The sequence below is a fragment of the Thalassophryne amazonica genome, chromosome 18 (assembly GCF_902500255.1).
Source record: "Thalassophryne amazonica chromosome 18, fThaAma1.1, whole genome shotgun sequence".
NCBI lineage: Eukaryota > Metazoa > Chordata > Actinopteri > Batrachoidiformes > Batrachoididae > Thalassophryne > Thalassophryne amazonica.
In genome coordinates, this window is record NC_047120.1 from 46159661 (window position 1) to 46176061 (window position 16401).

The 16401-nt window shown below is 39.9% G+C and overlaps 1 protein-coding gene across 2 annotated transcripts in view; it reads left to right on the forward strand.

The window, feature by feature from the left end:
* kcnh4b (potassium voltage-gated channel, subfamily H (eag-related), member 4b) overlaps positions 1-16401 on the forward strand; it is an 84120-nt gene that overhangs the window by 21745 nt on the left and 45974 nt on the right. Inside the window, exon 4 of one of the 2 annotated variants that reach the window (XM_034194016.1) lies at positions 1363-1496. In XM_034194016.1, the coding sequence (XP_034049907.1) occupies positions 1363-1496 (134 nt within the window). The remainder of the gene's footprint in view (positions 1-1362; positions 1497-16401) is intronic. The other variant, XM_034194017.1, reaches the window with a different exon arrangement.

A 16401-nucleotide genomic window follows, 5' to 3' on the forward strand; every position in this document is an offset into this window, starting at 1 on the left:
AACCTGTATAAAAAACAAACCGTGCACTTCTTATTTGTTTACTTTGGTCATGATTTATGAGCAGGCCGTCTTCTGCCCCCCAGCCTTCATTTTCTCCTTGCACACTTGTTCATCACTGTCACATTCTACACATTCGCTTTGTTTGGGTTGCCTTTCGTGCTCTGAAGTCAGACAATTTTTGTTCCAATTGAGGGTTTAGTTTGGGCAGCAGAGGAACCTGGACACTTTCTGCAACAAATAAGAGAGGGAAGCAGAGCATTTTTTTGTTGTAATGCAATGGACAGAAAGACCGTCGAGCAATAAAGCACATCACTGGTGGCTGTAGACTTGAAACATTGTAAGTACAGCTGAACATACAACTTGACACCATTTAGAATGAAGTATCACAATATCCCCCCTGGGCATTCACACCCTTCCATATGTTTTAGACTGACCAAACCCCAACTTCCAGTGTCTATAAATGAAGCCAATGCAAAAGTGGAAATACTTCAAGATCCTTGAATGGCCCCTTGTGGCTGGCTCCAAAACATGTCACTCCTCATGGACCCCCATAGTTAAGATTCCCAGATTTACAACAGAAACTAACTTGTTTACAGCCTAAACAACAACAAAACAAAATAACAACAAATAAATAAATAAATAAATAAATAATAATAATAATAATAATAATAAAAAACAAAACAACTTTTTTGGCCTCGATAACTAGTTTCCCCATTCACTGAATATTTGTTTTTTCTATACTCATCAGTTTAAGACATTGTAATCCATAAAGTTATCAATAATTAGGGGTGTGGTCACTTCGAATGACAGCTAATGTGTGCCAGTGAACAGAGCCCCACTAGCAATTAGTTAATTGTACTAACTTACCATTTAAGAGGTCTGCGCCCCAGTATTTCCATTGAGTGAAATTTGCCTGTATTTAATTTGTATGTTAGCACTGTTAGCATGGTGGTCGGTAGCTTGGTGATGCTAGCTCCCCTGTTCCTCCACGGGTACTGATACAGTAAGCCTGTCATGATTTTTAATGCCCGCACCCAAGCTCCCTGTTATAAAACCACCACCCAGTCTGCAAAAACAATACCCAAGATTCACCTGTTAGCTTAAGCTTGTAGAGACTCTGAGATGGGGGATGTGTTCTGGTGTAATTCATGCATGTTTCCCATGTTACACCTGTTCATGGGCTGACTGTGAGTTGGGCAGAGTTAAGCACTGCCAACATGGCAGCATCTAGAGCTGCACTATTTGAATTTCAAACCAGCTTTCCAGAAAACTGATGGACGACATCACGGACAGTTTGGCCAGTATTTATATCCAGTCTGTGATACCAACTGACATGATCCCAATTCTGTGACTGTGTCTCAGTTCCAGATGACAAGAGGCGCAGACGGAAGAGCAGCTCTCACTTCAGCGAGGCCAGGAAGCGTGGGCGCACCATGTTGTACCAGCTGACCAGCCAGTTTTCCAGAGGAGGCAAAGGAGAGGTCAACCTGGGCCGAGTGAGTCTCTTTACCACTTGCACGCGCTGTGCTTTGATTGGTTGGCTGCCAGGGTAGCCGTGAGCATGTTCAACACCTAACCCTTTGTGAAAGCACCCAGTCGGGAGTTACTCACACATGCAGCGCCTTCGTGCTCAGGCTTCAATTATTAACATTGATTTCTTAAAGATGGGTTTTTAGGAAGACAATATGAGGAAAGTCTTGACCCAGATTTTGAATCAGCGGCTTATCTCAATGGAAAATTCATCAAATGGGTTTGCTATTTTATGTCTCCTGAATTATGTGGATTTTAACCCCACGTCTGCTGTGTTTGCGCAGTTTTGATGATAATTTGATGTTAATTGATCCCTTTAAAATCACATCACGCAGGATTTGAGGAGCAGAAATTGAAAAATTAAACTTGTGGTGAAAAGGTCCTCAGACTTTGTACTCACATGTCTGCTCAGATGTGTGTGTGTGTGGGGGGGGGGGGGGGGGGGGGTAAGGGAGTTGTATGCTGGAGTTGTATGTGTCTGGGGAGTTGTGTGTTTAGGGGAGGGGTTGTGTGTGTAGGTCAGGGTGGGTTGGTTGACGATATATACTGTAAACATTTCACATTTCAGAGTGACCATTTATTGTGGCCAGCCTAAGGCACACTTGTGCAATAATCATGCTGTCTAATCAGCATCTTGATGTGCCACACCTGTGAGGTGGGATGGATTATCTCAGCAAAGGAGAAGTGCTCACTAACACAGATTTAGACAGATTTGCGAACAATATTTGAGAGAAATAGGTCTTTTGTGTATATAGAAAATGTTTAAGATCTTTGAGTTCAGTTCATGAAAAATGGGAGCAAAAACAAAAGTGTTAAGATTGTGTAATGTTGAGATGTTTTAAGTACCACTCTGAATTTTCTAAAAAAAACAGTGAAAACTTATCACTTTACACTAGATTTAAGTGGAACAAATTCAGTCACAAGTGATTCATATCTCCAGATCAGCACCTCAGACAACCTGTAAGGGTGGCTACATATCATAGGCTTCATGCAGCCAGTAGGGGGGCAACAAATGTCAACATCAAAATTCACAGCATGAAATTTGAATGATCTGTAGCCACACATTGGCACCTTACCCTCCTTCAAAATGGCTTTATTGTGGTGCACACCACAGCAGAGTCGGGTACTCGCGTCATTACAAATATGACCACACAAATTTGTGAGCAGATACAGAAAATGTACTCGGTAAAAACTCCAGATGAATGCAAATCAGTGCTGCTGCTGCTGCCGGGTTTATATTCTTATGTAAATGTACTCGGTTCCATGTGTGAATGTGGCTTCTGTCACTGTGGAACTGTGTGGATACGCCAACATCTCAGCAGAACCTCCAGGATATACAGGAGGTTTTTACGTCACCATTATGTTCAAACAAAGCTGCTGTTGCTTCAATCCAATAACATTTCTGCGGTGTTTACAGCCTGCTGGTTAGAGCAGTACGTGCACAAAATTGGTTCATTCCACGTGGAATAGTTTTCAAACCCTTTCAGTTAAGTGTGCCACTTAACTGTGGAATTGCTTGCTTTTGTCTGTTTGCCACTTGTATTTGTCTTTCAGGAGGGTGTTTGTTGTGCAGAAATATACGTTAGTTCTGTCATGTTCCACTGACACTTGGTTTTTATTTATTTATTTTTATTTTTTGCTTTAACACAACAAAAGCTTCTATGAGTACTGAATATTAAAGTCGTGCAGCATTACAGAGCTTCAAACTCACGTTTTGCTCCCAACAATTATTGGGTTAGTTGAACAAACCATTTTGAGACAGTCTCCCTCCCTGTCAGTACTCAAATCCATCCTTCATAAAGAGCCATTTCCTCTCAGGAGGCTAAAAGCAATTCAGAACTTAATTGGGCTAAATTAAAATTTCAAAAAGTGTAAAGCCTCTGAGAGAAGTCTGTGACTCATTCAGGGAATTAATATGGCATTTGAAAACAACAGAAATGAAAGCCAGGGGCTGTCGCACATTTTAAAATAAAGTAGTCCCTGCATATCTATCTGTAAATCTTAACTTTGTCTTCCTCAGTGCATGTGGGATTATCAACTCCAGAAAGGTTATCTGCATTACAAAAGGCAAAGGAAATGAGATTAAAATTGGGATCTTGACCTTTGATACAAGAAGCATGTATCCTGTTCACTTGATTAAAAAAAATCTTACAATTCTGCATTTTTGTTTTCCAAAAATATAGATGATTAAAATATTATTTCCAAATTAAAGCTTTGACCTGAATACTGTCAATAATGGCAAAAGGCCTAAAAATAGACATTTAAAAATTATAAAATAAACACATCTGCCATTTGAGGAGTTTTAGTGTTACAAATGTCACAGTAAAATAGATTATAACAATTATGGCACACATTTCTGCACACCAGATCATGAAGGATGATTCTGTTGCAATTCTTTTTGTATAAATACAGAGTACATTTTGGAGTGTTAAATTAACACTTAGTTCAATGTAACATACTGTTGAATCAGTTCTAACATAATTATTTTTAATATTTGCTCATTTATTGTTCTTTTATTGACTTTATGCTGTGTAGCACTTTGCATTTATGTTGTAAATATGCAGTGCAATTTAAATTATTATTAGTGTAAATTAACACTGATCACTTCCTGCCACTCCCTAACAGAGTAAATTTAACACTTTTTAATGTGATCATATGTAGTAGTTGCGGCGTTAAATTTAACAGTATAACGCAAGTATTTGAACTTTTTCAAGGAACAAAAATAAATTAGTGTTAAGTTGCAAACAAAAACCTGAAATGTTCCAATACCAATTTTGTTGAGAATGAACCAATAGAAAAAATGATAAAGGTTATAAAAAGGTTATTGAACAGACTTTTTTCCCCCCCAAGATTGATTTCACATATCAAAGATAAAAATATTTAAAATTGTCCTGTTTCTTTTTGGTTAACAATCTATGTAAGACATTTTAACACCTTATTAAAATTTGTTGTTGGAATTTTTTCAAGAGACACACATTGCAGTCAACATAGACAGTTGTTTTACACCTAGATGGGAAAGAAGTCTTGAAAACAGATACTACTATGAGTGTAATCATCATTTCAAGATATAGAAGGAGCCAGTCGAGAGACCAATAAGACAAAATACCCTGCCACACTGCTGTCGCACAGGTCAAATAGCCTAGATGCTGGAGCTACTCCTAGATTTGACTCATTCTAGAGAAGGACCGAGTCTCAGTGACCTTGTATCAAGTTTTACATTTAGTTGAATTTATTTAATTTGTCATAGGAGCCAAATGTTGAAAATATTCAGATATTGAAATCCTGAGTAACCCAAAATTTAAGTAGTTGGTTCCAGTCTGCCTCCCCACCTCCACCACAAAAAAGGGAAAAATAAAAAATTACATAATAATCCATCCATAACTTCATGAGTTATTCTGAATATGAGCGTATAATCCAACCAAAGCATTTAAGGAGGATAGGGTCGAGTTTACTCTATATTTTTTAAGGGACTAGGGATGCATTAAATTTTTTTCAAAAAAAAAAAAATACTGTTTGCTCTGAATTCAAGCAACAGCAAAAAGAAAGAAAGAAAAAAACAATCAAGCCAACACTGACACGTTGTCTGAAAAGGCAGACAATAATAATCTGAGCTGCCAGCAGACTTAACACTTCCAGAAGTGTACGTTGAGCTGTTGGTTTTAACCCTCTGGGGCCGATGCCGTCATATACGACGGCTAAGACCAAGCTTTACTAAATTATAAATAACTTTTGAATGATATGAGATAGAAACTTACTCTTTTTTTTTTTTTTTTTGCTGAAAAGTTAACTCTGCGGCCATCTTTGTAATCCTCATAGAAGCTGTGTGATGACGTGCACAATGTGAGTGTCCAATCGGAATTGGTTCACCGTCACATGGTTTTTCCAAAATCCAATTGTAGGGCAGATTTTCCTCACGTGAAAAGCCAAAGATCATTTTCAGGAGTGATATGTTACTAGTTGGCCCATTTGAATAGCTCCCTGGGTGCTCCAATGAGTACATACTATGAGTACATACTCAGTGCGCCCTGCGCCATTACGCACAGCGATCAGTGAAAGCAGGAGCACACGGAGAGCCTCTGATGACAATCTCACGTGCTCAAACAAAGAGTGTGTAACTATCAGGATTGCTCCACTAGTTTGCATGTGAATGTTAATGGATAACTCTGTTGCTTTCTCTGCGTAAGGCACTGTTTACCATATCAATGGACAACAAAACACATAGACCATTTTGTATATATTGCTCAAAATGTGCATTTGTGTTTATTGTTTGAACCTTTTTGTTGTACAGTCTTTCACACAAGACCTCAAATTACTTTTATAAAGTGTCAAAACAGTTGTTTATTATAGTTTGCTGTGTGTGGAAAATAAATGTGTGTGGAAAATTATTTTCTGCTTTATTTTTTTTACTTGCCTATTTTTGATTGTAAACCTTTATTACACTTATAACACACAACAAAAACATATACAACCCCTGGCAATAATTATGGAATCACCAGCCTCGGAGGATGTTCATTCAGTTGTTTAATTTTGTAGAAAAAAAGCAGATCATAGACATGACACAAAACTAAAGTCATTTCAAATGGCAACTTTCTGGCTTTAAGAAACACTATAAGAAATCAAGAAAAAAAGATTGTGGCAGTCAGTAACGGTTACTTTTTTAGACCAAGCAGAGGAAAAAAATATGGACTCACTCAATTCTGAGGAATAAATTATGGAATCACCCTGTAAATTTTCATCCCAAAAACTAACACCTGCATCAAATCAGATCGGCTCGTTAGTCTGCATCTAAAAAGGAGTGATCACACCTTGGAGAGCTGTTGCACCAAGTGGACTGACATGAATCATGGCTCCAACACGAGAGATGTCAATTGAAACAAAGGATAGGATTATCAAACTCTTAAAAGAGAAAACATTCCTTGCAAAAAGACACATAGGGTCAATGTCATGGCATAGGGTCAATGTCAACGAGCAGATCTGATTTGATGTAGGTGTTAGTTTTGGGGATGAAAATTTACAGGGTGATTCCATAATTTATTCCTCAGAATTGAGTGATTCCATATTTTTTTTCCTCTGCTTGGTCTAAAAAAGTAACCGTTACTGACTGCTACAATCTTTTTTTCTTGATTTCTTATAGTGTTTCTTAAAGCCAGAAAGTTGCCATTTGAAATGACTTTAGTTTTGTGTCATGTCTGTGATCTGCTTTTTTTCTACAAAATTAAACAACTGAATGAACATCCTCTGAGGCCGGTGATTCCATAATTATTGCCAGGGGTTGTATATTCTGAAAGCACAGGTTGTCCTGAAAAAAAGACATAAAACTTGATTGTGGGATGCAGGGAGAGCTGTTAACAGCAATAATAAAACATTTATGCCAGGCGAGTGAACTGTCCAAAAAAATGCCCCCAGACCCCAGAGGGTTAAGGCTGACCTGTCATCCTGAAAGTGCAATCCTGAAAATCAGTGTGCTGCCACCTGCTCTAATGTTTGCCAAAACTCCTGCTGCCACGTTTCCAATCCCACGTACTTGCAGATGGCACTGGAATGGTACATGCAGGTGCACATTTGTTGTAAAAGTGCATGTGCAAATGCAAAATAATTCACACAGATATGGAGGCAGACTGTAAGTGATGACTTGCACTTTGAGGAGAGCAGCAAAAAACATATGGCACAATATCAACACGGAGCTATCATAAAAGTGATTCACAGTGCTTTGGATCCCAGTTATCAGTTATTCACACCTACACTCGTTCTTTTTCACTCTCATGCCAGCCGCCGATATGCAAAATGTACCGTCCAGGGATATTAAATTATACAGTGAAGGTCCGCAGCTTGCTCTGTATTTGTTTTTCGCACTTAATTTTTTTTTTGTAATCTAATGTATATACACCAAAAATAAAACATAACACAAATTTAAAGATATAAACAAAAACATTGTAACCCCCACTGTTCCTGCTTTTTACCTTTCTTACTAAACTAATATTGTGTTGTCATTTAAGCACTGTTTATATGAATAATTTTTTCTCCTACTCCTCCAAAGTCTTTGGTCCAATTTCCATTTATTGGAAAAGGTCAAAGTCATTGAGATCAAATGGCAAAATGTATAGTTACACTTCACTGTCCACCAAACATGACACACATATGGAGGTGGGTTCGTAATGCATGTGCATCTAGCAATTTCTTATCCTCTGTGTTTGTATTTCAGACAGTTTTTTAGAAGGCTACACACAGACAAATATATTTTCCAGTGCTCACAGCCTCAGACTTAATAGACACAGTTTCTCTCAACAGTTTCTTCATGCACTTCTCAAATGGTGCATTTCATTTATATGTTCATAAATCGTAAAATCATAATGTGAACACTAAATTAGTGTTTTATAGCTTGTGCTGTTGCTGTTAAGACATGAAAGTCGTAAGAAATGATGATAAAATGACAGAAATGTTGAGAAAAGTAGCGTAACTCATAGATGCACATGAGAATGGCTCATTTTGACCCATGTCGTTAGCGCTAATTTGTTACTGCACTTTGCTATTGCTCTGTCCCATTAGACCATTTGTAATAAGTCTGTAAGTTTTCAAAATTACAAACATGCATTTCTATAACTGTACCAGTAGTTACTGAGGGTAACCATGGTAACAATGCTTGCTCTTCATGCCAGTTAACTGTTACTAGCAAAATTTAGCAAGCTAATAAGCTCATTTTAATTATTCCAAAGAGGTTGATATGGTAAGTGGCCATTATCTTCTTAGCTGATTTTATTTAGTACTCTACAAATTTAAAAATAATAACTGATTTACTGCAGGAAATGATACGCTGTGCATGTGCGTTTGAGCAGTGTTATTTCTACCCGGTTCTTTCATGTAATTTACTGCCGCTTACCAAGAACCAAACCATTGTATTCCTCATTTTTAGTTTATTAAAGGTCACAACAAAAACCAGGCCTGTGTCCCTCACTGATGGTTTTCATCTTGTGAAGGCACACAAAGTAGCTTGTACATTCTCAGACTGCGTTAACCCTTGAACTCAGACATAAGTTGGATAACATCTTGGAGCAAATGTCTGCCTTGCAAAGGAAGATGTCTGAGATCAGGGAATACTCAAAATTGGATTTGGTTGGTTAGAGGAGCTGCAAATGTGCTTTCTCTGCTCAACTCTAAACATGACAGGCTTATCAGCCTCCAAAGGTCAAAACGCCCCGCTGTTTTCCTCCAGAAGAATTTCTACGGCTTTGGTGAACCATTCGGCTGCCTTCTTATCTTCTGCCCTCCCTGACAGACAGTCTGTTGTTCTCAAGGCAACTCCAGACATTATGCAAACACTGACAAAAACTCATCTGACTGATACGAACTCATCTCATCTGCACTCATGACGCACACCTCATCTCCCCCCCCACCACCTCTACTACTCCCCTTTGCCTCCTCCTTACCACTCCCCCCAATCTTGCGGCTGTGCGGAACACTGCTGCCCCCCCCACATGCACATTTCCTTAATTCGGATGACGGACTGTCTTAAAGTTTAGCGTACATAAACAATGAAATGTATACGTATGGGTGTTCTAATTCTGATGTGTGCCATTATTATGTTCAACTTGTAATAACTGTGGATTAATTTTATTTTTGTCTGAGGTGACTGTGTGGGAAGAAATGTTGTTGCACTTGTTGTAATGACAAGCTATCTAGCTATCTGTCTAGCTATCTAGCTATCTATCTAGCTATCTAGCTATCTACAAAAATATAAACGCAACACGTTTGGTTTTGCCCCCATTTTGTATGAGATGAACTCAAAGATCTAAAGCCTTTTCCACATACACAATGTCACCATTTCCCTCAAATATTGTTGGCAAACCAGTCTAAATCTGTGATAGTGAGCACTTCTCCTTTGCTGAGATAATCCATCCCACCTCACAGGTGTGCCATATCAAGATGCTGATTATACACCATGATTAGTGCACAGGTGTGCCTTAGACTGCCCACAATAAAAGGCCACTCTGAAAGGTGCAGTTTTATCACACAGCACAATGCCACAGATGTCGCAAGATTTGAGGGAGCGTGCAATTGGCATGCTGACAGCAGGAATGTCAACCAGAGCTGTCGCTTGTGTATTGAATGTTCATTTCTCTACCATAAGCCGTCTCCAAAGGCGTTTCAGAGAATTTGGCAGTACATCCAACCAGCCTCACAACCGCAGACCACGTGTAACCACACCAGCCCAGGACCTCCACATCCAGCATGTTCACCTCCAAGATCGTCTGAGACCAGCCACTCGGACAGCTGCTGAAACAATAACAAAATTTGCATAACCAAAGAATTTCTGCACAAACTGTCAGAAACCGTCTCAGGGAAGTTCATCTGCATGCTCGTCGTCCTCATCAGGGTCTCGACCTGACTCCAGTTCGTCGTCGTAACCGACTTGAGTGGGCAAATGCTCACATTCGCTGGCGTTTGGCACGTTGGAGAGGTGTTCTCTTCATGGATGAATCCCGGTTCACACTGTCCAGGGCAGATGGCAGACAGCGTGTGTGGCGTCGTGTGGGTGAGCGGTTTTCTGATGTCAATGTTGTGGATCGAGTGGTCCATGGTGGCGGTGGGGTTATGGTATGGGCAGGCGTCTGTTATGGACGAAGAACACAGGTGCATTTTATTGATGGCATTTTGAATGCACAGAGATACTGTCACGAGATCCTGAGGCCCATTGTTGTGCCATACATCCAAGAACATCACCTCATGTTGCAGCAGGATAATGCACGGCCCCATGTTGCAAGGATCTGTACACAATTCTTGGAAGCTGAAAATGTCCCAGTTCTTGCATGGCCGGCATACTCACCGGACATGTCACCCATTGAGCACGTTTGGGATGCTCTGGACCGGCGTATACGACAGTGTGTACCAGTTCCTGCCAATATCCAGCAACTTCGCACAGCCATTGAAGAGGAGTGGACCAACATTCCACAGGCCACAATTGACAACCTGATCAACTCTATGCGAAGGAGATGTGTTGCACTGCATGAGGCAAATGGTGGTCACACCAGATACTGACTGGTATCCCCCCCAATAAAACAAAACTGCACCTTTCAGAGTGGCCTTTTATTGTGGGCAGTCTAAGGCACACCTGTGCACTAATCATGGTGTCTAATCAGCATCTTGATATGGCACACCTGTGAGGTGGGATGGATTATCTCAGCAAAGGAGAAGTGCTCACTATCACAGATTTAGACTGGTTTGTGAACAATATTTGAGGGAAATTTTGATATTGTGTATGTGGAAAAAGTTTTAGATCTTTGAGTTCATCTCATACAAAATGGGAGCAAAACCAAAAGTGTTGCGTTTAGATTTTTGTTGAGTGTATCTATCTATCTATCTATCTTTCTACTTATCTACCTACCTACCTACTTACTTACCTACTTTCATGTCTTTGGACTGTGCCCTCTCGCTCTCTCTCTCATTGCCTATCTGTCCTCATGCATTCTTGCCTTCTTTTTATTATGTCTCACTTTTCCTCCCCCCACTTTTTTGCTACAGCTCGATTACTTTCGTCTTCCATCCATCTGCCCGCCTCCACCCCTCTGACTGTGCACTGTGTCACCATGTGTCTCATATGCTGTTTTCTTTGGCAACCACTTTTGTTTTGAAATATTTATTAGTAGATAAGGATCACATTATAGATATCCAAAGGTTATTAGTAACAGTCAAATCTGGCATCTATATGGATGTCTTGATTCATGAGAATGATCTGTTGAATTGTATGAGTATTCTGATTAAAGATATTTACGTCAGAGTTCAGCTTTGACATGAAGAAATGTAAACTCCACATATTGTCATTTAAAGCTACACTGTGGGGGAGTTAGTGCCATCTAGTGGTGAGATTGCAGATTGCATTATGCCATAGCCGGTTTTGAGTTTGTTTCCCTTTACCTTTTGTGTCTTTGTCAACAGGGATTCATGCTTACTCGCCTTCTCTTGTAATAAACAGTATTTATGACTAGGGGTGCAACTATTGATTATTTTAGTAATCGAGTTTTCTATCGATTATTCTGGTGATTAATCTAGTAATCGGATAAAAAGTACTTTTGCATTTTTAAACAACATCAATAGTCCAGGGCTCTCCCCAAGCAATGGCACAATGTCACTGCTCCACAATGCAGATGATAAAATTTAGTGTATCCTTTTCTGTTTTCCTGGGTAATTATTTATTTTTTCACATCTTTACAAGTTTTTGATCTTTCCCAGTGTCAGGAGCTCAGCCCTCCCCTGACACAGGACCATAAGAAGAGGCAGTCAGTGTAATCCTCAGTCAATCAGGCTGCACCTGAATGTGAGCACAGCAGTGCGGCGATTTACCCAAACTGACTCCAGCAGTTTACCCAAACTGACTCCAGATATGACTAAATGAAGTACTTTTATTTATTTTCATAAATGTGCTCCTCACAGAAAGGCCACAGGTGGGAATTGATCCCATGACCTTCATGCCGTGAGCCAACAGTGCTAACCACTAAGCTGTCGTGCTGCCCATGCAGAAACGTGTGTTCGCTAAAATGCATTCAGAGACATTTTAAATGTAGCTATGGTTCATTAAATGAAACCATAGGTTGTCATTCATACATCTTTTTCTCGCTCTCCCTCATCCTTCCATCATTCTCCTTTTCCTCAACAGTCTCAACATCAGTGCCTTTCGCTGCTTCCTCTCCACAGCCATCCAGTCGGCCCTGACCGAGAGTCTATTTGTAGCCTGCCGATCACACAATAAAAAAGGACGGTGCTATCTTTAACTGCGCAACTCGGAGTCACTACTGGATTTTTAAATGAGAGGGCAACCATCAAAAGATGGTGAAGAGACTGGGGTGATAGTTACTCCTCAGACTTTTAATAAACCAAATTACAGATTCAACCCTTTGCAACTGGAAATATGTTGCAGTTTATGAAATTCTACACATCCCTGTCGAGATTGAAAACTAATAAGAATGATTTATAATATTACATCACCTGCAAAAAAATGAGAGTTTTTAAGGTTCCTTGCCAATGCCAGCATTCTATGTCTGTTCTGCCAATTTTGATGCTGTCAACCCATGAATCTAGCAGCTACTATTATCCGTGGCATCCTGGCAAGTAGCTCAGACTCTATTTGAAGCCGCTCTATTTCCCAGAGGAGAGCCGCAATTGCTTTTTTTTCCCCCTCTCTCTCTCTCTCTCTCTCTCAATCGGTGCACTTGTCAAATGGCTATGGAGGGAAAAAGAGTTCAGTCTTAAAGCCCTTTAAGTTATGATGCAAATAATTCTTCGCCTGACTTTGAAATACAGAGAGCGCATAATATTGAGTTTAATGTCCTGAATGCTTCCACTGTACTTTATCCTTTCTTTCTTTGTACACCAGAATCTGCACATATTTTGAATACATTCAGAGATTCACTATTTTGAAATGCAGCATACATTCCTCACAATCAGCGATAACAGCTGGCACCTCCTGTGCCACACAGCCAAGATACCCGTCACAGCTGAGCTCTTCTTTGACAAGCCTCCATGCAGCGAACCAGTTTGTGCACATGTCCGGGACCACCAAGTATCATTCATATCCTAACTCACCATTACAGGCAATGAGAGGCTCAGGCAGGTCTGTTTATCAGGAAGAGGCTTCCTCCTTGTGAAAAGCATAATGGATCTCTCTATGATTGCCACTTGTCTTTGGCCTTCAACCACAACAAAACATAAGATGTGTTGGGGATGTTTCAAAATAGATTCTCACATTTTGGGGAAGCTGGGACACAGTGGATCAGAAATGTTTTGTGGCAGCATAAACACATTATGCATAGGTTTAGGTCATTCTATTGTGGATTTAATACAGCAAGTTATTGTTTATAAGGGTGTGTTATTTGCTTCTTCCCCAAGTGTAATTTACAGTTGTTTAAAATCAATTTTAAAATTTTTGATTCACTGTGCCCCGGACACTAATTCACGGGGCACAGTGAATCAACTTAGAATATAATGAAAAACACATGATTATAAAGATTTCTTTAAAATGATGAAATATATGCTGATGCATATACAAGCTGTAATCCAGCAAACCAGCTATGTAATGTGTGAGTGTCTTATATAGAGATATAAGTACTTTAGAAACTATTATAAATACAACTGTCGTCATTTCTGTTCAAACGTGAAAACAATTGTTTATATACAAAAATTATAGAAATAATTCATGGGGAAAAAATAAATGTATAAGCTGCAACAAGTAATATTTGTCATCCACTTGATACTGGGGCTTAGTAAATCACTTTCTAGACTGATTAACTGTGCCCCGGGTGGATGTGACACATGAGTCATGTTATCAAATAGCTGATAGTCTGGAGAAGACATAACACATACTCATCAGTTGGACGGGGTTTTAGTCTTTGAACTAACAAAATTTTTTGGGCCACCTTTCCTCTGTTGTGAGAAATAAATACAAAGACACTGACATCCTCAAAATTTACTTTTGATAGTAAAAAGACTGACTTCACTTGCCACTTAGTTTTACCCTTAATGTATCCAAAAACAAAACACTAATTTATAAGGGGGATGTCTTTATGCATAAAAATATGGCATAACTGCTGCAAATATATATGTAGTTTTGCAGATATAGCTACTGACTCACTGTGCCCCATGATTCACCATGTCCCAGTTCCCCGTACTAAACCACACTGGAATCACATAGGAGGGTTGGTACCCGACCATCACACCTCTTAACAACATCTCTCTGACAGATATGACAGTTATATCAGTAATGCAGCCTTGTTGTACTTAATAATGTCCTTTGGAAGAGTTAAAGGCATTTGACAATGTGTGCAGCTTATTCTGGATGTTGATCAGACTCAAAACAGATTATGAGGGTCTGTGGAAAATTACATAATATAGATTTTTAACTTGGTCCTCTTTGATGTGTAGTGCAGGTAGTTCACTGGGTTCGATTCTCAGTCATCTTACCTGTCTGGGTTTTTTGACACGACACTTTATTGGTTTTGTTCCAGTCCACCCAACTGTAAATGGATGCGGGCCTTGGCGAGGGATGTAACTTGCGTCAAATTAGCATCCCTCACAATTGAGTCTAAGGCACCAATCTGCTTCAAAGTACAGAATCTGGTGATATCCTCCAGCACCAATGGACCCTCAGAGCCTATTTAGGACTTTCTCTTCTTCTACTTTAATGTTTATGCACTTCTTGCTGTAGTGCTACAGCTATTGGATCCTCTTAGCATACAAGTTTTAATCCTCATGGACAATAAAGCCATCAAATGGATATATTATGTTATCATTGCTGCAATATTTCTTACAAGTGTTGAGACAAATAAAAGTCAGATGGTACCATATCAGGAGAGTATAGTGCAAGTCACAGTTACCAACAGCAGCTGTGGCAACTACGTCTTGTGAGCTGGGGCACTATCCTGATGTAAGAAGGCCACATTCTTCAGCTTTCCTGAGCCATTTGTCTTGATGGCATTGTGTAGCTGCCTCAGTAACTGTGCATGGTTTTGCTTCTTAATGGTTTGGCCCTTTTGAAGCGAGTTAAAGATGTGAACACAGTTCCCTTTGCATGGAAGAAAACTGAGGTCATCACTTCCCCTATAGATGAAATGTCTTGGACTGTGTTTGGAATAAGAGAAGATGCATTTTTCTGCTGCACAGATTCTAACTTTGTATCAAAGTGAAGGACCCAGCAGTCATCCTGAGTTGACAAATGAAGCACAGACCTTTATCATTCCAAGTTGTGTATACAGGATGTTCTCCACTCTCTAACTGGAGATTCCAACAGCATTTGTGATGTGATTGATAGTTAAGTCTCCCGTCATCCATCACCATCTGCTGAAAGCGTTCAATGTTTATCACAGTGGTGACACAGGTTCCTCAAGGTTCTGTCTACCCTTGTTACAACTGTAAGTTAGGCGAACTCACTTCACGCTGTTGATAAAGCTGGAGATTCATCACCAAATATAACAACTATACTGGCACAGATGTCTGTTAGTTAAACCCTTCCTATGAAGGACTCTATCAAGAATCCATTATCGCATAATGTTTTCCATTTTGTCACTTCTTCATACCACCAAATTTAAGCATATTCTACAACACTGTGGGGGGATGGTCATAGATTATCAAAGCTACTGCAGATAGCTGCAGTAGCTTGGGTCGCATCTCCTCCACTCTCCCTTATCTCTCTGCCTTTAACCTTCAAGTCCCTACTTCACCAGACTGTGAATTCCTCAAAACTATATTGGATTCTGGATCTATTGGACTACTATTGGATTAACCATGGAATTGATCAGCTTGTCTCTGAACGCTATTGATACCATTTTTTCTACAAGAAGGTCAGGACCGGGGGATCCTACCTGCCCAGATGGAACGTATCCTGCGGGCTATGTCCTCGACTCCTGGGGGTCTTGGTGTGTTGCATGCTTGGCGCCTTTCTCCGTTGAGGATGTCGAGGATTTATTCATTTTTGGTCTCATACTTTTTGGCTTATGTGCTGCCCTGATCTACCAGAAAATTGGCAAGATGGCGGCATCAAGAACCACGGGCCCTCGCTTGTCCGTCATGATTAACAAGGTTAGCAAGGCAGTGCATTCTCAGATTGCGTTGACTCTTGAACTCAGACGCAAATTGGATGACACCTTGGAGCTGATGCATGCCTTGCAATTGAAGCTGAAGGTTTCGGAGGCCGGTGAATATTCTTAATTCATAATTGGGATTTGGCTGTTCAAGTGGAACTGTTAGTGTTTTTCACTGCTCAGCAGCAACACTACAGACTATCTAGCCTCAAGGTCAGTTGCCCACTGTTTATCTCCAGAAGAATTTATTCAGGCCTTGGTGAGATCAATTGGCTCCATTCTTATCTCAACCCACAAAGACAATAAC